Raw genomic sequence first — 22282 nt, forward strand, 5'->3', positions numbered from 1 at the left:
ATTTATGGCATCATGTTAGAACCACAGCCATGTGCACACAGGTATTTAAAAGTTCCTGATGTGTTTCGGCAGAACGTCTGCCTAAAGGCCATTTACACATGGTTATTGCTCAATATTCATTCATAGTTAGCTTTTCGGATGAACAATGATTTTTAGTTCAGAATAAAAACCATTGTTTGGCAGGCCAGCTAAAAGCAGGGACCGCACGCTGTGATTCTCCGCAGGAGCACTGATAACATTGTTTTTAGCTGCTGTCCCGCAGGAGAATAATGGAGCTGTATACAGATAACAGACCATCACTGTTATCTGCATACAGCAAAGGGAGCTTCATTTAAATGCAAATGAAGCTAATAAGCTACTAATAGGCATTAGTGCCCATTAGTAGCTATGCAAAATGATCACCTAAACTGTCACTCAAACTGTCTTTTGAGCAAATGTTGAGGGATCATCTTTGCGTGTAAATAGGGCTTTAGTCATAGCATGACTAAAACAGATGTGCTGCTGAAACACATCAGCGACTTTGAGGTAACAGTATTAACAACTGAGCCACCACACTTTTCTTTGCCCTTCTTCAGAGGGGAATATGGAGAAGAACAAGACAAAGAACATACAATCTTTATACAGATGTTGTCCATTAGCAGCCGTAAACTTAGAACCCCATGCTACAAGGCAACAGTGCCACTGAGCCACCAAGCTTCTTCCTTCTTTCTCCTACTTATTTTTCTCTGGAGAAGCAGAAAAATAAGAAAAAAGAAGATCTTATGCTCAGTCTTCTCCTCTTTATCTTTCTCCTTCTTTTCCTCCCTCCCATATTTATTTTCTTTCACTTTCTTCTTCTCCCTCTCCTTTGAAGGAGGAGGAAGGGGAAAATGAAGAAAGAGGAAGGAGAAGGAAGAATGAGAAGACAGAAGAACAAACATGGTGGCTCAGAAATTAGCACTCTTGTATTGCAGTGCTAGGGTCATAGTTTCAAATCTGTCCAACAATAATATCTGCATGGATTTCTCTTTGCGTTTCTCCATCTCCTTCTTCAGAAAAGGAAAGTCAAGCATTGTTAGCAGTGCTGCCTTGCAGCGCTGAAGTTCTATGTGACCAATGGCGACATCTGGATGGGGTTTTTATGTTCTCTGTGTTTATTTTTAACACTAGTACATATACCACTGGTAAAAAGTTTTAGAAAACAAAAGTTTTCTGTTTTTCACTGATATTTACAGAGTTTAATGTCTCAAAAGTACTTTGAAATGAAAGCATAGAACAGATAAACAAGTTAAGAAGAATAAAATAATGGATTAAAGTAGCCATCTCTAAATGATATAACAGCTTCACACAATCAGGGCATTCTTTTTGCAATTGCATTTAGATATTGTTTAGATATTTCTTGCCAAGATTGTTGCAGAATTTCCCACAAATGTGCTGCTCTTGTAGGTTGCTTTATTTTCACTCTTCTGTACAGTTCATCCCAAGGAAGCTCAATAGGGTTTAAGTCTGGAGACTGTGCAGGCTAGTTCATAATTTGAAGCCTACCAGCTTCTTCTTGTCTTCTTAAGTAGTTCTAAAAAATAACCTACAAAGTATGTTTTGCATCATTGTCTTGCTGTAATATGAACCTCTGACCAACTAGACTTACACCAGAGGGTATTGCATGACATTTCAAAATACTGGGGTAGCCATTTTTGTCCAGTGTGCCAGTTACCTTGCAAGTTGTCAACTCTGAATCCAGCGAAAGAGCCCCAGTACATCATGCTTCCTCCTCCATATTTGACAGCTGGTGTTACACACTCAGAAGCCATCATTTCACCTACTCGATGGTGTACAAAATCCCTGCGTCATATACCAAAAGTGTCAAATTTTGATTCATCAGTCCGTAAGACTTTCTTCCACTCTTCAGTAGTGCACTGGAGGTGCTGCTTGGCTCAGTGGCTTTCTTACTGATATTCGACCTGCCAAACCTGCAGATAGAAGTCTTCTCCTCACAGTTGAAATTGAAACTTGTTTATTGTTTGTTGCATTAAGCTGTGCTTGAAGACTTTTTGCTGTGAGGTGCTGATCACACAAACCGTTGACTCTAAAAAAGTTGTCATCTGATTTTGTAGTGGCCTTGGTCTGCCAGACCTCTTCCTGTCAGAATTTCCATGTGCATTTTGATGGTATAGGAAACTGTACTGAATACCTTACGTTTCTTGGCAATTTCTCTGTAGGACAGACCTACACTTTTAAAGGTTATAATGGTTGGTCTGTCTTATTTGGTTAATTACCTTTTTCTTGCCATTATGATTGCAATCTACTTTTGAAGAGCAAAACTGTCCATACCCTGCCCTAGAGAGTATTGTAACGCATTCTGTTCCAACACTGGTTATATAGGATTTGAAAGTAATCTACAAACGTTGAGACACCTGTTGGAATAGTTTGCATCAAATTTCAAACCATAATTTGCTTTCTATGCTATAGAACAGCTGTTATTGATGTGTATTCCCTGAAGAAAATCCTTTGCTTAAAATCATAAATTCAGACTATTGTTGCATTTCCCACTTACTGAAAAAGAAACTATTAAAGCATAACCTTAATTAAATAGATTAAAAGCATATATTATTAAATTGGATACATAAATACATCAAAGTTATGTCTTCAAGAGAAAATCTACAATACAGACATATTAGCTCCCTATGCAGGACATAAAATACAGAAAACCACTCTTTGCTGAGTGACCTCCTGGATCCCTTTTGATTAAACAAAAATAGATAAATCGCAGCAAGATGAAACAGACCCCCAATAACCACAGGAGAACAATACAGAGATGATAATGTCAAGGGTAACTCCCCTATATTGAAAGAGATGTCAATGAATCTAATTCATAGAAAACACATGCAAGTATTCCTAAAAGTGGTATAAAAAGGGGGGAGCTATACACTCAAAAAGGGACTTGCCACCCCATCTAAGATCTACGTGTTTCCTTAATCTATTACTGATTAGATCATCAGGAGCTTATAAAGAGATACATAGTAGAAACAGAAATCAAGAGCTGATGTCCAGCTATGGGCTAAATAGATATTATTATCCCTACATTGGTCTCCTATGGGCATTGGGGGTCTTTTTTTTTATCTTGCTGTGATTTTATTTTAACATAATAAAATGAAATATAGCACTGCCATAATTATAGAGAACCACAGAATAAAGTGAACATGTAATTCTTGCTGCACCATTAATGCTCTAAAAATAAAAAGATAATGTCAAAATTGCTTTTATTTCCATTTCCCCTTGCTTAAAAATTACTACAACTTTCTTAATATATGGTATTTAATATTCAATTATGCCATCAAAAAAAATTCAACTCATTCCATACAAAACAAACTCTCATGTGGTGCCGATAAAAAAAAAATGGAAAATTAAAAAAAACAGATGCTAGTCTAAAGGTTAAGGGGGTTGTGCCTATCTATCCTGCAATTATAAATACTTTTGCATGTACTTTACTTTTGCATATCCCCAGATATTCCAGAACTAATGTTAGAATTGAAAAAGCAGGTGGCACGATTCTGTGTCTACATTTGTAATTGTCCCAAGGTGGTCACACATGCTCAGTGTCAGTTCTGACATTAGAGAAGACACAGTAACTTTAGAAGCAGCTGCTCACAACACCAAGGATACCTCCACATAAAACCTGTTAGTGACTAAGTGGAGCAGAGTGAGAAGCAAGAGCGAGCATGTGTGACCACCATGGAGCAACTACTGAAGTGGACCCAGAATAGAAACATCAGGTAGCATTAGTCCTGGAAGATCTGTGGATAGAAAAACCATTTTAATAAGTGTAAATACAAGAAATGTTTAGCATTCTGGGCTATATTCATCTAGAAATACTGTTGAGTGGTGGACTGTAATATGCCAGGTTTGCCTGGTGTTTGTCACTTGACAGATTTCTGCTTAACAAATAATCACTAGTAAGCTTTAATTCTTACAAATACCAGAAATATAAAGATAGATAATTCTCGATGTGTCATGTCTTACCATGAACATAAATAGTGGAAATTACAGTGTTTAGACCTCATTAAATGATATAAGATATTGTGAATTATGCTATACTTTGAATTCCTTCAATGAATCGTTTTTTCTGCCTCCCACTTTCCATTACATTTCAAATCAGTGCAATCTAATTGCTGAAAGAAACCTACAGTTACTCCCCTACTTGCGAACAGGTTCCGTTCCAGGAGCCTGCTCGCAAGTCCATTTGTTCGCAAGTCCGAACAAATGGTGGTATGGAGAGGGATCGCCGGTGGATCCCGCTCCATACAACGTCGGGTGCAGGCTGTTCTTACAGCGGGCACCCGGCGGCAGCAGTTCCGACAAGCCGCGCCGCTTGTCGGTACTGTTAACACTTTAAATACCGCTCTGACAGCGGTATTTAAAGTGTTAACAGTTCTGACGAGCAGGCGCGCCTAGTCGGAACTGCTGCCGCCGGGTGCCTGCTGTAAGAACAGCCTGCACCCGACATTCACGGGGCCCGTACAGTGTCCCACGATGAGATCGCGGGACGCTGTGCGGTTGCTAGGCAGCCTGGGACCTCCTGAAACGCCCCAGGGCTGCCTATGCAGAGTGCCCATCAAGCGCACGGCTTGATAGGCGCTCTGCATAGATAGCCCTAGGGCCTTTCAGAAGGCCCCCGGCTGCCTAGCAACCGCACAGTGTCCCGCGATCTGACCGGACAGGCTTCTATCAGGCTTGATAGAAGCCTGTCCGCTCCCTGCACAGTATGATGTAATGCCATAGCATTACATCATACTGTGCAGGACAGATAGTTCGTATCTAGCGAAATTCGTAAGTCGAATGTTCGCAAGTAGGGGACTATCTGTATTGTGAACGTTGATTCCTGATTCCTGAAAGAATTATATGAGGAACACACTATCCTACCAAAAGAAATTGGACTCCTGAGCAAGAATCAAGAGTAGTATTTATTTACATATGTTAATACTTAGTGGGGCCTCCTTTGTCCCTAATGACATTGGATACTCCGTGACATACTTTCTACTAATGTCTGATACACTTCAGCTGGTATTTCCGTCTATTAATTCTGCAACCATCTGGCGAGTTCTCTCAAAGAAGATGGATGCTGTTCATATTTCCTGACACAACTTTCCAGATTGTCCCAAACATGTTCAGTAGGATTGAAGTTGGGACTCTGTACAGGCCAGTCCAGTCGTGGAACATCCATATGCTCAAACTAATGTAAAACACTATTAGATTTGTGACAAGGCGAGTTGTCTTGTTGTAAGTATTACTCACCATTTCCAGAGTATTGTCACATTGCTGGCAAATCATGATCTAGAAAATTAAGGTATATCGCCGTGTTCACGGTTTTTACTACAACCAATGGACCAAGAACATGCCACATAAAACATTCCCAAACCATAACCTCCGCCGCACTTAACTGTTGGCACAATACAACACAAAAGGCGATCCCCAGACATACTCCATACATCCATATCCTTTGAAGATGAAGTAGTGTGATTAATCACTCCATAGAACCTTTTCCATTGCTCAACTGTTCACTAATGACACTCCTTGCATCATTGTAGATGAGCTGATGCATTGCACTTCATGACGAATGGTTTCTGTGCAGCGACATAACCTATGTATTCAATAGCATGCAGATCCTGTCACAAACTATGACTCCTAAGTTGCATCTTATGTAGCATGGTTTAGGATATGTGACATACTAATAAGACAAGATCCATTATACTGATAGGGGTGTCTAAATACCCTGTTTCCCCGAAATTAAGACGTGTCTTATATTAATTTTTGCTCACAAATATGCGCTACGTCTTATTTTCAGGGGGTGTCTTATTACGCCGCGGCAATTCCGTCTGTGGCCGCTAATCCCTCAATTGGCCAGCTTTGTGAATGAAATTTCATAGAAATCTCGTCCACATGGGACGGCGAATCTGTCATGGCAAAGCTGGGAGAAGCCGGTGTTGTGGTGCGGATTCACCGGCCACAGAAACGGAAAAGCGTGCGGCCAGGTCGCTTCAAAACCCGCGGCCAAATGCCGTGGGTTTTGAAGCAGCTCTTTCCTGGTGGAAATCTCGGTGTTTATCGCTGTGGCCAAACCGCGAGATTTCCGCTGGAAATACGCTCTGTGAGAACCCAGCCTTAAGAATCACACACAGGTTGCCTGACTCACACACAGAGCCATAAACAAATAAGGGCTGTAAAGTAATGTACCTGTCTGCAGACCTGGTACCATATCACCGACAGAAGGTTCTGTACCACTTGTAATCAGGGATGGTATTGCAGCTTCCGGCCACCAAGGGGAGCTCATCATAGCAGACGTGTACAGCAGGAACAGAATGTACAGTATGGCATTTTCCGGCCAGCAGGGGGAGCTCACGACAGCACACTCGTACAGCACAGCAGGGACAGGGTAACGGCGGCAGAAGAAGGGGTAACGGCAGACTGTCTGCAGATCTACAGATACATCTGGCAGTAGGAGACAATGGGGATGGCAGCAGGGGACGGGCCTCTTGACATGCTTGCACATTTACAAGCGATGGCCGCGGAAGGGAACATTGGGATCAGCGGCAGGTGACTGTCTTCATGTCCTGCATGCAGCTGCTCTGCAAAATGTGATTGTTCTCAGCAAGAGAAACGACGTAATCTTGTAGATATGATACCTTTTAATGGCTAACAAAAATACATGATGTAATAATAGCGAGCTTCCGAACCAACGCAGGGTTCTTCTTCAGGCTTATGGATTGGATCTGAAGAGGCATGCATATTTATACATACTTATAACATACATACTTATGACAAGGCACAGATATGGTTGTGATTGGGTCGCACTTAAAAGGAATTCTGCAACAGTAAACAAACTTTTTTTGTCTAGGCACTGATAGCGGAGTGAAAGTTTTATGGTCCCTAAATTACTGTTGGAGGGGGGAAAGTCAGCAGGCTTGAATTGCTACAAGAGATACACAAACATTTTTAGCTAAACACTGATAAGGGAGTAAAAGTTAATGGTCCCTGAATTACTGTTGATGGGGGTCTTATCTGTATAATAAATGTCTCACACTTCCCATTCACGCATAAATCCTGGGGAATAATTTAACCCAGTATTCAGCGTGTCAAAGGTTGTTATCAATTTATATTCCCAAATTCTTCTGTGGTTTTGTGACTTGAAACCACCCTTCAATATCAAAACTCTCATATCTCCTAGGTTTTGTCCATGGTTAGAGAAGTGCTCGGCCACAGGTAATTCTCTTTTTCTGTGTTCAATCGTGTGGCGATGGGATCTCATCCTGGCTTTCAGTTTCTGTCCTGTTTCTCCAACATAAAGACCCCCCACAGGACATTTACTGCACATGATCAGGTACACAACATTGGACGAGGAACATGTAAATGTCCCTGGGATCTTATAGTCCTGCTGTGTGTTGGGGATCCATATCCTGTCCGTAGTCAGTATATGTGAGCAGGTCTTACAGCTCCTTACATTACAGGGATAAGTTCCTTTTTGTGTGTCAGAGGGTAATGCACTCCTGATTATAAAGTTGCTCAAGTTAGGAGGTTGCCTGTAACACAGAAGCGGAGGGTCCGGGAATATGGTTTTCAGACGGTCATCCTTGTGTAGGGTATGGTGGAGTTTTCTTGCGGTTTTCCTTAGTACCTCTAGTTGCGGATTGTAGGTCACTACTAGAGGCACATGATTGTTTCTTTCCTTCTCCTTGTATTGGAGTAGTTGATTTCTGGGTATCCTGGTGGCTCTGGCAGTGCCTAGACAAAAAAAGTTTGTTTGCTGTTGCAAAATTCCTTTTAAGTGCGAACCAATCACAACCATATCTGTGCCTTGTCATAAGTATGTATGTTATAAGTATGTATAAATATGCATGCCTCTTCAGAACCAATCCATAAGCCTGAAGAAGAACCCTGCGTTGGTTCGGAAGCTCGCTATTATTACATCATGTATTTTTGTTAGCCATTAAAAGGTATCATATCTACAAGATTACGTCGTTTCTCTTGCTGAGAACAATCACATTTTGCTCTACTGGCTAACACGGTACCAGATCTTTGTTTTCATTATGCTGCTCTGCAACTGACGGTGAAGGTAGGGGACAGCGGCGGCGGGCTAAAATGCATCACAGCTGCATGCTCTGGTGTTCTGTTCGGCGGGCATGCTTTCATACAAACACACTTTACTATGCCTTACTATCGGGGGTGCCTTATATTTGGGACTTCAAATGTCTTACTATGTCTTACTTTCAGGGGGTGCCTTATTTTCGGGGAAACACAGGTACTTTTGGTAGGATAGTGTAGCCAACATGCATTTCCATTGAAATATCTGTATCCAAGAACTGTCCCCATACATGAAATATTGTAATATGCCTAGTCTCTCAGTTATCCTAGCCACCTACTGATATCCAAAGTTGCAACAACTAATATAAGCCATTACACTGCCCACAGGTGTTGCCATCCAACTTAATTTCTCAGACCCTGAATGCATATAAAGGAACGTTGTAAGCTACGGACGCTCATGCAATGGTTCCAAATTTGTCTTTCTAATTTAAACATAAGTCAAAATTGTGCACATTACTTGTAGCATGGAAAGTAATAGACTGGTTGCTGCGAAACCTTCTTGCTTGGTAATGGATCTTATTTATTATTGTTTTCCAGCAGGGAAATGCTGATTCCCCATCAATATATAGCACCTAATGTTTTGTACCATTTAAGCAGGTTCACTTCCAATTTTTAATGGAACAATATAGCATTTCTGAACAATTATAGCTAGACAGACTTATTTATAACTAGTAAAATATAAAGTCAATAATGCTAATGATTTGGCTGACACATACTAATGAATATCATAGATTAATCAGACTTGGAGCACAGTGCACATAAGTGTAAGTCATTGCCAGTGACATTTAGCTGGTGGGCAATCCGCTTCAACAGCTAAATGCCTAAGTTTAAACAGATGGCAATGAATAAATCTGTAATAGACAGAAATTAAAATAGCAGATTCCATCATATTTATCTGTAATTAGACTTTTTTTGTTTAATAGGTTTTTTCTTTTGTTAAAATAAACTGTAAGGAAAGCCACAATTTTACAGTCCATTTTAATAAATACAATATCTTAAAAGGTTGCCTTTATGGCGGCCTCAGACAAGTGCATACACAAATACGCTCTCCTCAGCGCAATGAACAAGGTTGCTGAGATAGACTTGTGCGCGCCTCTGCGCATAGTACTGCACTTTGTTGCACACACAGGGCTAGGTCCCATGTGCGTACAACACACCCCTTCCATGTTTTGAAAGGCTATTTAGCCTAATAAGGTCCAGATGGGTTATTTTCATGAAATTGCACAGTGTATTACACATTTGTGCGCATATTGAGTGAATAATTGCCCCTCCTATAGACTTCTATAGGGCCCTTGGGGTGCAAATACTCAGGAAAATAGAACAGGAACCATTTTTTTGTGCACACACAAAATGCATGCAAAAAACACACATGAGAACTAACCCATTGACATCAATAAGTTCTATTCTCTGTGCATTGTGTACTTATATTTAACACACATGAAAACATGCACAAATACGATCATCTGAAGAAGCCTTTAGGATCCATAGGAGCCCCAGTTAAAGCGGAAAACATCCCCTGCAATGACAATAGTCACTGCAGAGCTGATCAGGGTCTGCTACGACCTTGCATCTCTGCTGTAGCAGGGAATCCCAGCAGTCACGTGACGGCTGGGTCGCGTAGTGGAAGAAACACTTCCATTTTTACTTTTTAGTAGACAGCACTCATTAAGTGGTGTGTATTCAGGAAAAGAGAAGGCAGAAGGGGTTAAAAACCGCTCCTGCCTCCTCCTCTGGGTTATCAGCTGATACTAACAGCTGACAACCAGTCCTGCTTCTGCCTGATTGCAGAAGCAGGAGCTTTAATCCCCCGCTGTATTTTTACAATTGGCTGGGGTTAAAGCCCAGGACTAAGCGCAATAAATTTACAGTGCTTGGTCCTTAATGGGTTAATCAGAATGCAGCCAGTGTTGTTATTAAGGACACATCTTTTTTTTTATTAAAAGTGTTGAGGGGCTACTAAATAAGAAGTTAATTTGCCATGACTTTGTGAGTTTTTTTCTATATTGTTCACAACTAGAGATGAGCGAATATACTCGTTTCGAGTAATTACTCGATCGAGCACCGCGATTTTCGAGTACTTCCATACTCGGGTGAAAAGATTCAGGGGTGCCAGGGGCGGGGGGAGGCGTGGCGGAGCGGGGGGTAGCAGCGGGGGACAGGGGGGGAGCCCTCTCTCTCTCCCTCTCCCCCCGACTCCCCGCTGCAACCCCCCACACACCCACGGCGCCCCCGAATCTTTTCACCCGAGTACGGAAGTACTCGAAAATCGCGGCGCTCGGGCGAAAAAGGGGCGTGGCCGAGTAGGTTTGCTCATTTCCATTCACAACATAGTAAAAATATTTTGTTGACCTTATACTTGGGGCTGTATTAATTAAGACAATAGCAAATATGTATATTTTTATTTTAATCCTGCTTCTGATTGTTTTTCCAAAATGTTGGACATTTTTAATCCTTCCAGGCAGTATCAGGCTGGGATGCCTAGGTCCCACCAGTAAAATTCCTTCTGGTGGCCTGAAGTACAGCTAAATGCAAATATTATCTGATTCACAGGCCTATCTTTACCGAACTATATGGAGAATGCATTGGGCGGGAGGCAGTGTCCGCATGAACGGGTGTAGACCCTAGAGGTGGCATCCTGTAAAAGGGAGAGTTAACACGGAACAGCCACAGCATGGAAGAAAATGTACTGACATGCAGTTTATCACAAAGCAGAAGTTTTCAAATGGATTTGTAACGGTTGTGTGGATTTCCATGTTAACAGAAGTTTTACCTGCAAAACCGTGTCTCCATCAACACTCAATTTGGATGCTGTTCCAATTTGCAGTAAAACTTCACATTAGCTTGCTTTTTGTGTACCTCACCCTTTACAAGGTTCCTTGTAGAATGCAATCTGTAGAGAAAACTCCAATACACTCCAAGTACCTGAAGGTTTGCAGTTTTTGGCCATGCTGGAAGTTATGGTTCACAGTGAAAACTGTTTAACCAGCTCACCTGAGCAGGCGCGCCCCATCCACAGCCGGCTTAGAGAGGATTCAGAACACAAAACCAATGCAAAGAAATGAAGAATAAAAAAACTCCAGCATCAGCCCGGACTTCATTAAAACTTCCTTCTTTATTCACACATCTTTAAAATCCAGAGCATCGCACACTTCTCAACATGGTGAGGTACTACGCATTTTGGAAATTACTTTTCTTCATCATGGTATATCCTTCATTAAACCCACACTCCATTTAAATCTACTACAAACATCACATGCTAAAAACGTCCAATCAAAGATTAGCAAAGGAAAGGCACAATCTTTAACCCTTACAGCATTATTTCTCCATCCACATATACGCTCAAATCTGGAATAATATTCAATCTATTTGGAGCCCTTTGTTTTAATTCCAAAATCCATCTTGCTTGTCTTTTTGCAATGATTACCTCCTCTTATTGGTCCTCTGACTTCCTATTCCCTGAAACTACAATCTTTCAGTGCAGCTCGCATGTTGTTTTGCAAACTATTTGGAAACGGCTGACCTCCATACCACCTCGCGAAGAATAGTATCAGATAAAGGTCTCCGAATGCAAACTTTTGATGCTCCAGTTGTACAACATACTGTAAATTGCAATATTTACATGTGATCAAATATACCACACAAGTGCACATAAATCAAATAGTTTGTTCTACAGTTATTGGTAAGAAATAGAATAGTAGAACACACAAATTACAATTCCACTTTTGTGATATATTGGTGCACATGTAAATATTGCAATTTGCAGTGTGTTGGTTGTACAGCTGGAACGTTAAATGTTTGCATTTGGAGGCATCTATGTAATGCTGTTAATCACAATGGTGGTACGGAGGTTAGTGGTTTCCAAACACTTTCCAGAACAGAATGTAAGCTGTACTGTTGGATTGTTTTCTTCATGGAATAGAAAAAGTCAGGAGATCAATTAGAGGAGGTAATCATCGCAAAAGCTGTCCTAATGGAGAAGCAAGATGGATTTTGGAATTAAAAATTAGGGCTCCAAATGGATTGAATTTTATGCAGGATTTGAGGTCATATGTGGATTGCAAAATAATGCAGTAAGGGTTAAAGATTGTGCTTTTCCTTTTGCTAATCTGTGTTTGGATGTTTTTAACATGTGATGTTTGTAGTAGGTTTAAGAGGAGTGTGGGTTTAATGGAAGATATGCCACGATGAACAAAAGTAATTTCCAAACTGCGTAGTAACTCCCCATGTTGAGAAGTGTACGATGCCCTGGATTTTAATCCCTTAGCACACTACAGGATGTACAGTTACGTCCTGGAGGTTAGGGATTTGCATGGAGGGGGAAATCGAGGGTCGATCCGGCTACATACAATGAGGATGCCAGCTGTTTCTTACAGCAAACACCCGGCCACATCAGCTCTGATAAATAGCGCCGCTCATCTGAGCTGTTAACCCTTTAAATGCCCCCATCAATTCTGACAGCGGGATCCTACACATTGCCCCCTGTGATGAGATCGCAGGTTGCCATGACAACCAGGGGCCTTCTGAAAGGCCCCAGGGCTGCCATTCCAGGTTGCCTATTAAGCTATGCCTGATTGCCTGTCAGAGGATAGTATAATGTAAGGCAAGTTTTTGTTCCCTGTAGGGACTAATATATTAGTTCAAAAAAAGTTTTATTAAAAATAATAAAAAGGTAATACAAAGGTTTAAAAAACTTTTTGGCATATATTATTTAATAAAAGAAAAATATGTGTTACCACTGTGCCTATAAAAGTCTGATTAAAGTAACACATTATTTACCCTGTAAGGAAAAAAAAACAAATGCCAGAATTGTGTTTTTTTAGTTAAACCCGTCTAAAAGAAAAAAAGGAATTAAAAGCGATCAAAAAGTCGTATGTACTCCAAAATGGCACAAATAGAAACTATAGGACATCCTGCAAAAAAACCAAGCCCTTGCACAACTATGGTCGATGAAAAAATAAAAAAAAGTTATGGCGGCAGAAAATAGATTTAAAAAAATAAATATCTTTGGTATCGTAGTGTAGTACCCCAAAGTTGGGTACTCCAGCACTTTCTGTGCCGACTATAGTCTTACAATCAGGTCCTAATGGGATGTATAACAGGTGTGAAAAGTTATGCTGTTATTGTTCACATTTCTTAACTGTAATATGTGTTCTGGCAATATTCCCTAGCCCCTGGTGTTTCTCCTTTATTGTGGGTGGGTCTATCTACTGGTTCAGGAATTATTGAGTTCCTTACTTTATCTTGTTCGTTTGTCCCTGTGATCACATCATCCCCACAAACCACCAGCATACAAAGTCTCCTCTAGGGATTGGGAATTAGCGTGTCACTCTTACATGTCCGTCAGAGCCCAATTTTTAATTGTATTAATACACTTTAGTTTTAATAAATTCTCTATATTGTGAAGGGCTAATTACTGATAATAGACTTTTCTCTGCCTCACTGAAGTAGTGACACAAAGGAAAAAAAGTTATGCCATTTATGTTGCAGTGTTTAAGCCATAAAAACAAGACCCTCCCAAAGATGGCGGAATTTCATTTTTTTTTTTTCATTATACTCCACTCAAATTTTTATAAAGTTTTTCAGTATATTAAATAGTACTATAGAAAAATACAATTTATCCCTCAAAAAACATGCCTTCAGACATCAAGGTCAATAGATAATTACAAGAGTTATGGTTTTTTAAAAGCGGGGAGAAAAACAAAAATGGCAAAAAAAGTATCATGTCCTTAAGGATATATGAAAAAAGAAGGAAGTTTTAATAAAATCCAAGCTAGTGCTGGAGTTTTATCTTCATCCATTTCTATGCTAGGAATTATAGTTCATTATAATGATGGAGGGTCCCAACAGCATTGTCTGAAAGGCAGGACCCTGGGATGGAGGATACACTCCAAAATGTAACTGCTCCTAGATGTCATTTCAGCCAGAATATATGCCTATATAACCTACCCAGTTTATTACATGGACATATAGGTTATCTGAGATACTGCATGCATTCAGTTCATAGGGCAGTGAATGTGCTTGTTCTGTCCAACCAGGACGCGCTGGATTTATCACATGCAGATCTCCCACAAATGCAACTGAACAAATGACAAAACAAAAATAAAACCAAAATATAGGAAACACTGTTTCTATATAACCAAACACAGGGAAGGGCCCTGCTTAAAAACAGGGTGATCATCATGATAAGGACAGTCCTGATGGCATGCCTCAGCCCCTAGTAGACCCTACATTGGAAAGGAGAATAACACAAGGAAACTAAAACTAGAAATAAAAACAAGTGCAGTACTTAGCTTGAGATGCAGCAGATAACCAAAAAATTCAGGACTAAGCTCTGACTGCTAGCCCAGCCAGACAGAGACTGAAAATTAACAGCAGTTCAGCTCAGTATCAGGCCAGGCTAAATAGCCCCAGTAATTACTCACAGGTGTAACTAAGCATGTCATACCTAATACCACACCCACTGAGCCAGAGGCTGGATTCACACGAACGTATATCGGCTTTCATTGCAAATAATGCAGAGGGGCGGAGAGGGAGTGGAGAGGGGGTGGAGAGGGGGCGGGAGCTCAGTTCCTGCTCCTGGCTCTTCCATCACCCCCCCCCCCCGCAGATGAGGTGACGTACATTGGCTCGGCGTGAAAACCGAGCCGATATACGTTCGTGTGAATCCAGCCAGAAGATGTAAAACATTTCCAAAACCAGCATCAGACTATCAGCAAGGCAGCAATCCCAGAATCGCTGCAACAGTGCTGTGTTATACATCACTTGTGGGGAGCTGTGGGCCCACTTATGGCCAAGGCCCATCAGGGAATTCCCCTGTTCCTCTCTGGGCCATTCCAGGCCTGCTTCTAGGGAACTTTCATTCATCATTATTTACATTTCTCATAATGCATTGCAATATCTATTTATTGATCATTTCCTGTGCTCTGACTACAATCCATTCATGGCCCTGTGCAGGAAGTTCTTCCTGCCTGTCATACATGCACAGTACAATGCTGTATGGGGGAAAGGGTTAAGTGTCATAAAACTCTGTTACATTACATACATCTGCTATAGATCTTTTGTGGTCACATTTGAGTACCATAAAGACACCCAGCACAAAAAGAAATATTCTATAGCAGAAAAAAAAAAATAATCAGAGAGCTCTGTGGCTATGTTTATTATAAGCAGAGTCTCATAGTGCTAATTTTCTTCAGATATAAGGCATTTTAATGTGCCAGAAACATTTTAATAAGATATATGCTTTTCATCATGTGGAATAATTTTTTTATTATATACACTTTTTTGTTGAAGTATAAAATACTGTACATTGAAAAGTCGCCATGTTTCAAGCATTTTTAGTGAACATCTACATATATAATAGCTGTATAGACACATGGATATGGAAGGATTTGTACTGACCACAACAATCTGGCTTTCTTAGTATAGGCCATTAAAGGGCTTGCCTGGTTATCAGACAACATTGCCCCTATAGCTCCAACTGTGCTAAAACAAAACGGAGAGCAGTACTTGCCCCTCCTCTGCTGCAGGGATCCAGTGCTGTAGCCCTATTGTTCTCCTGGTGTTTGTTGTGAAAGATGATGTCACCTGACCCATCAGCCAATCAGAGGCTGCAGTGTCACCATTTTGAACTCCTGGTGGGTATGAACACTGATGCCAGGAGAATGGGCGGTGATGCTGCAGTCTCTGATTTTTTGTTATTTTAACGCAGTTGGAGCTATAGAGGCAATGCAGTCCAATAACCGGACAACTCCTTTAATTTGCCGGAAATCCCATTCCGAAATTCAGAACTGAGAAGTAGATGCAAAAAAGCAGACCGGATCTCTATAAAAACAGGAATACATTTTGTACAGTAATTTGACTGGAGGTTATTCATGAAAAATAACATTAAAACAGTTAATGTGTGTTTCCTAGCAGCCAGGTAGGTTTCAGTTGTAATTTTCTAATGCAGATTACAAAATGAAAGAAGTGATGTGAGTGATGCCAAGGTCATGCCACTACATTTTATGAATAGACATTTCCATAAATTGTAATTTCCTTTGTTTTACATTTAAAATTCAGCAGTAAAATTAAATGATACACAGCATCCTTTCCAGTAATACTCTTAACATTTTAAAAATATCTTACCTTGTTTCAGCAATTGAATATTTCCTCTGACAGTCAATGATAACAGGTGATAATTTGCCTGGAAAATCCATGTTTTCTTTCACATCCCATAAATGTGAACTCCCTCTCATGCCAAATAAATTAACGCCTTCTGTGACTTTCGCCCTGTAACACAGAAATACACACATATTCAAGAACATACGAAGTGATGTAATCCCAAAAAAGTGTCAGATTATGAGGCGTTCCTTATCAAATGGTCAGAGTCAATGGGAGTCAACACAGTTGCATACATTTGGGCATATACTCAGCAAATTGGTTCAGATGGTCTCCGAACCCTAGACTATAGACACATCAATAAATAGTGGAGGTCTGCCGAACAAATATAAAGGAAGTCAACTAACATTGAAGAAAGCTATTCTTCTGATTAAAGGAGTTCTGTCATTAAAAAAGAAAAATGCTATACTTACCTATTCCTCTTCCATCAATCTACTTACTCGATATTCACCTCATCTTCCTTCTTCTGTTTCCTGCAGTCCATAGGGGTTGGAGGGTCGAGGGGGTCACCTCATCTCCAGCTGGCCGATTCCTTTGCTTCCTGTAATGTTACATACACTCACAGGTAGTCTCTTTCCTGTCCAGCAATGTACATTACGTCACAGTTCACGACCTAGAAGGGAGAGTTGCAAGCTACTGCAGAGACTGCGCATGCCCGCTGTCTCTGCAATAGATCAGCATTTCTTTCTAGCCAGTGAACTCAACGTGACAGGGAAGTGACCTTCACTGAGCTGCCGGAAGGAATGTGAGGAATGCTGGTTTTATAACAAGCCAGCCAGCTGGAGGTGATATGACCCGGGGCACTGCAGAAGCTCAGGGAGGAGAAGATGCCTTAAAGGGGTTGTCCCGCACCGAAACGGGTCTTTTTTTTTTTTCAATAGCCCCCCCGTTCGGCGCGAGACAAACCCGATGCAGGGGTTTAAAAAAAAACAAAAACGGATAGTACTTACCCGAATCCCCGCGCTCCGGTGACTTCTTACTTACCTTGCGAAGATGGCCGCCGGGATCTTCACCCTCGGTGGACCGCAGGTCTTCTGTGCGGTCCATTGCCGATTCCAACCTCCTGATTGGCTGGAATCGGCACACGTGACGGGGCGGAGCTACGAGGAGCAGCTCTCTGGCACGAGCGGCCCCATTCAGAAGGGAGAAGACCGGACTGCACAAGCGCGTCTAATCGGGCGATTAGACGCTGAAAATTAGACGGCACCATGGAGACGGGGACGCTAGCAATGGAACAAGTAAGTGAATAACTTCTGTATGGCTCATAATTAATGCACAATGTACATTACAAAGTGCATTAATATGGCCATACAGAAGTGTATACCCCAACTTTGTTTCGCGGGACAACCCCTTTAAGAAGACTGCCTGTGGAAGAAAAGGAAAGTATAGAATTTTTTTTGCTTTATTGAGAAAATCCCTTTAAGGCAGCTTTAGGCTGGATTCACACGATTGTTTATCGGCTCGGTTTTCACGCCGAGCCGATATACGTTGTCTCTCTCTGCAGGGGGGGGGGGGGAGGATGAAAGAGCCAGGAGCAGGAACTGAGCTCCCACCCCCTCTCTGCCTCCTCTCCACCCCTCTGCACTATTTGCAATGGGGAGAGGCTAATTCTCGGAACTTAGCCCCGCCCCTGCCCCTTTCATTGCAAATAGTGCAGAGGGGCGGAGAGGAGGCAGAGAGGGGTCGGGAGCTCAGTTCCTGCTCCTGGCTCTTCCATCCCCCCCCCCCCTTGCAGATGAGGACGACGTATATCGGCTCGGCGTGAAAACCAACCCGATATACGTTCGTGTGAATGCACCCTTAGGTTGGATGATGCCCTACGCTGGATTTTTTTTTTAGTGTCTCCCCTTTTCCTTCCTGAGTTTAAAAAGTTCTTAACAATATATTAGCTCTGTTCTCATAGGGATTGGAACAAATAGTTGAGGTAGATTATTTATTATTATTATATTATTTTTATTTAACCTCTCCCCTGTGTTTGTTGGGTCAAATCTTGCAACTGATGTTGTGCCCAGTTTTGCCAAACATACCCCCCTTAAATTTTACATACAAATTCAGTATTTATGACTATAATACTAAAAATACTGAAAACGTGATTGAGGTGCCATGTCATCTCAACTTACCCTACAGCTCAAGAAAAATAGTATTCCTCAACATCCATAAGTCTAAGCTATGCTACAAAGTGCTAAAATGTAGCTGGTCAAGCTGCTGGATACGGTGCAAACATGATTGAGAGATATGAAAAGCGCCCAACAGAACATCCTCATTATGTCTTCAACGATATGAGCTTGATTGATTTTGCAATGTTGTTTGAACCATATTATGCAAGGAAGACTGAAGAGACTGAAGAAAATGAAGAAAGCATTGCAGACAAAACAAAGTTAATCACAAGAAACACAGCTGCAGTGATACATGTTCCAATCTTTTACTACAGCAACTGATCTGGAAGGTTACTATTACAGCTTACTGCTGCAGTATATGCCTTACTAGAGTGAACATGAGCTGTTGGGAGAGTTCAATAGCACACAAGGGGCATTTCTAGCATGTGAAGAGCACCTCAAGGAAATGAGTGTACACATGGAATTGTACTGCAAATGAGAAACAGCTTGAAAATGCATTCAATAAAGTGCATGCATTTCAGATTCTTGAACAAGCAGAGCCAATTGGAGTTGGAGGAAGAAGAAGAACCTCTACATCAGGCAATGGATCAAGAAAATTCCAGATGGCGCAGACAGCCATGAATGCAAGACAGGGAGAAAATGTTCACAATGGTCATGCAAAAGTATATAAAATCATAACCGGTGTAGACAAAAGGCTAAAGATATTCTTCATTGGTGAAGCTGATGTCGGCAAGACATTACTGTTGAATCTGCTATGAAATCAAATCAATGGATGTTATGTAAATGATGCAATTAAAGTATGTGCATTGACTGAAATTGCAGCATGTCTAATAAATGCCTCAACAATTCATACCACCATGAAATTACCTGTCCAGAAGGATGGATGAATTCCTGGTATGTCATCACTAACCAGAAACTACTCACAAGCCATGCAACAACAATGGTAATAGACACAGAGTTCATAGTAGTCAATGAAATATCTATGCTCTCTTACCAGATGTTATACACAATTCATTTGCCACTTAGACAGCTAAAGAACAAACGCAGCGAGTTCTTTGGTGGTATGAATCTGCTGTTCTTTGGTGATCTGATGCAACGTTCACCAATTAAGAGATTAGAAACTCTAGTTTACAGACAACCTGAACATCTTTAACTAGCAACACTTCTATGTCGGCTGTTCACATTGTGCAAGCTTACTGAAAACATGCGGCAGCAGGGTGACAAAGACTTTCATGGTTATCCTAAATGTATTGCGAACTGCAGAATGCAGTGCTGAGCATTTCTGCATGCTGATGGATTAAAATATAATAAAATATTTTTTTTAAGTGAAACTATTTTATTTACCTCTATCATTAATATACTAAAAGAAGTTTAAAAAAAAAGGTTTTTCTTGTACCATAATTTTGATGGTTATGTATTAGTTTAAATAAAATCATGGGGCACCCATAAATTAATTCAATTAGGTAAAACAAAAAAAAAAGTGTAGTACTGTGATAGCCAGTAGAGCAAGGTGTGATTTTTCCCAGTTAGAGAAACCAAGTAATCTTGTAGATACAATACCCTTTAATGGCTAACAAAAATACATGAAGTTCATCATGGTTGTGCCCTCCCATGTGACCATGTGTATATGTTTTAATATAAGTACGTCTCTAGATTTGTTCCATTATGCCTGAAAGCTCACTATATCATGTATTTTTGTTAGTTTTTAAAAGGTATCATATCTACAAGATTACTTGGTTTCTCTTACTGAGAACAATCACATGTAATTCAATTAATCAGTGTTAACTCAAGCACCTCACAATTTTATTTACAATCACTGAAAACGGCCATGTACTTACTGACACAGGAGGGCAGATATGTGCACCACCTCAGCATGCAGGCAGCTATACTGCAAAATGAGGGAGCCAGTTACACCTGTGGAGGACACCAATGAAACAGCCCCTCACACAGCCTCTTAATATAGAGGGGGGGGGTGGCTGCTTGGTGTATACTCCTGCACAGAGTAGATACAAAGTGTCAGACCATTCTGATACATGTAGTGCACCATGCAGGCTAGCAAACCATTAATGATGCCATAATATTTCGGCGGGCTGCCCTGCACCTCAAAAAGTGAACCACATTGGTACTGAGCTCCCCGGCTTTGAGAGATACTGTAGGAGCAACTGCTGAAGGAGACTCCAGACCACAAGACTGGATGCTGCATAAGAAGTCATCATTGATAGCAGATGTCTTATACAAATGTCTATCTACTTTAAAAGTGCATTGTCTCATAGAGAAAAGTGTGATATGCTCTGTGTTTTGTTTAGGTTGCACACCCCAAAATCCAGCCATTCATGTTATTCCTTTAATAACTGGTGGAAGGAACCTGCTGCTGTGCTTTATAGACTGCACAGAGCACTGCAGAGATTCTGATCTTTTTAGGGATTATACCAAAATTGACTTAAAGGGGTTGTCCCGCGCCGAAGCGTTTTTTTTTTTTTTTTTTCAACCCCCCCCCCCCCCCCCGTTCGGCGCGAGACAACCCCGATGCAGGGGTTAAAAAAGAACACCGGACAGCGCTTACCTGAATCCCCGCGCTCCGGTGACTTCTTACTTACCCGGTGAAGATGGCCGCCAGCATCTTCTCCCTCGGTGGACCGCAGGGCTTCTGTGCGGTCCATTGCCGATTCCAGCCTCCTGATTGGCTGGAATCGGCACGTGACGGGGCGGAGCTACACGGAGCCCCATTGAGAAAAGCAGAAGACCCAGACTGCGCAAGCGCGTCTAATTTGGCCATTAGACGGCGAAAATTAGATGGCAACCATGGAGACGAGGACGCCAGCAACGGAACAGGTAAGTGAATAACTTTTGATAACTTCTGTATGGCTCATAATTAATGCACAATGTACATTACAAAGTGCATTAATATGGCCATACAGAAGTGTATAGACCCACTTGCTGCCGCGGGACAACCCCTTTAATACCTATTCGTAGGAATGTAAGTCCTGTGTCCGGCTCACATTTCATACTGCACACAGCTCAATCCCTCCTCCAGCCTCGCTGTGAAGAGGAGATTGAATAGCTTGGTGGTCACGAATGCGAGGTGCCACTCCATTCATCTTTAATAGAACTGCCAGAGATATCAGGGCGCTTCTACTCGTCCATTTCTGTCATCCCTATTAAAAGCAATGGAGCTATACTACACATGTGCGACCGCAGCTACATTCAATCTTCAGATCACTGTGGGGGGGTTCAGGAAGACCGCAGTCATGAAAAGAATTAGACATGGCATCCCTGTTCTCTAAATTGGTGGGTGTCTCAGTAGTCAGACCCCCATGAATCAGACTTATGACCTATCCTATGGGTAGCTGATAAAAATCACTTTTGGTAAAACCCCTTTACATGTCTATAACACACACACACGCAAATACGTAAAATCAGCAGCATACAGCAACAGTGAGTTCTGTAGTGGAGATGTGATTTCTGTAGCTAAAACACAGTAATCACTTACATTAGCTGCAGGTAGTATCTGTATGAATTCCCCCCCCCCCCCCCCATCTCCTCTGCTGTCTATACATTTCAATGAGCACGTTGACTCATCCCCCTCCTCCACCACATCTCCACATCTCCTTTTACTCATTAGACAGCAAGTTAGGAGGAAAGGAAACCATAATATCCAGCACTTGAGGGATTTTTCAGTACAAAAAGATGATTTTCGGTAAATGAAATACATAGCATTTGTGCTAGTAATCATATAAGCACATGTTGCTTGAAACATTATGGACCATTTAAATTGCATTAGTTTACATGTTTTAGTATTTCTGATTAAAGGTCTTTGACCACAATAGCAAACCCTGTCTATATTCCCTATTAGTGCATATGGACATCATAAAGGGAGTTCTATATATGACCTC

General features: G+C 41.3%; 1 protein-coding gene across 1 annotated transcript in view; it reads right to left on the bottom strand.

Annotated features, from left to right (window-relative positions):
• Positions 1-22282, bottom strand: part of LOC136627908 (transmembrane protein 132D-like) — a gene marked incomplete at its 5' end in the record, with an annotated part of 499530 nt that overhangs the window by 352002 nt on the left and 125246 nt on the right. Inside the window, one exon of the mRNA XM_066603406.1 lies at positions 16240-16383. Within this exon, the coding sequence (XP_066459503.1) occupies positions 16240-16383 (144 nt within the window). The remainder of the gene's footprint in view (positions 1-16239; positions 16384-22282) is intronic.

The sequence above is a fragment of the Eleutherodactylus coqui genome, chromosome 5, assembly GCF_035609145.1.
Source record: "Eleutherodactylus coqui strain aEleCoq1 chromosome 5, aEleCoq1.hap1, whole genome shotgun sequence".
NCBI lineage: Eukaryota > Metazoa > Chordata > Amphibia > Anura > Eleutherodactylidae > Eleutherodactylus > Eleutherodactylus coqui.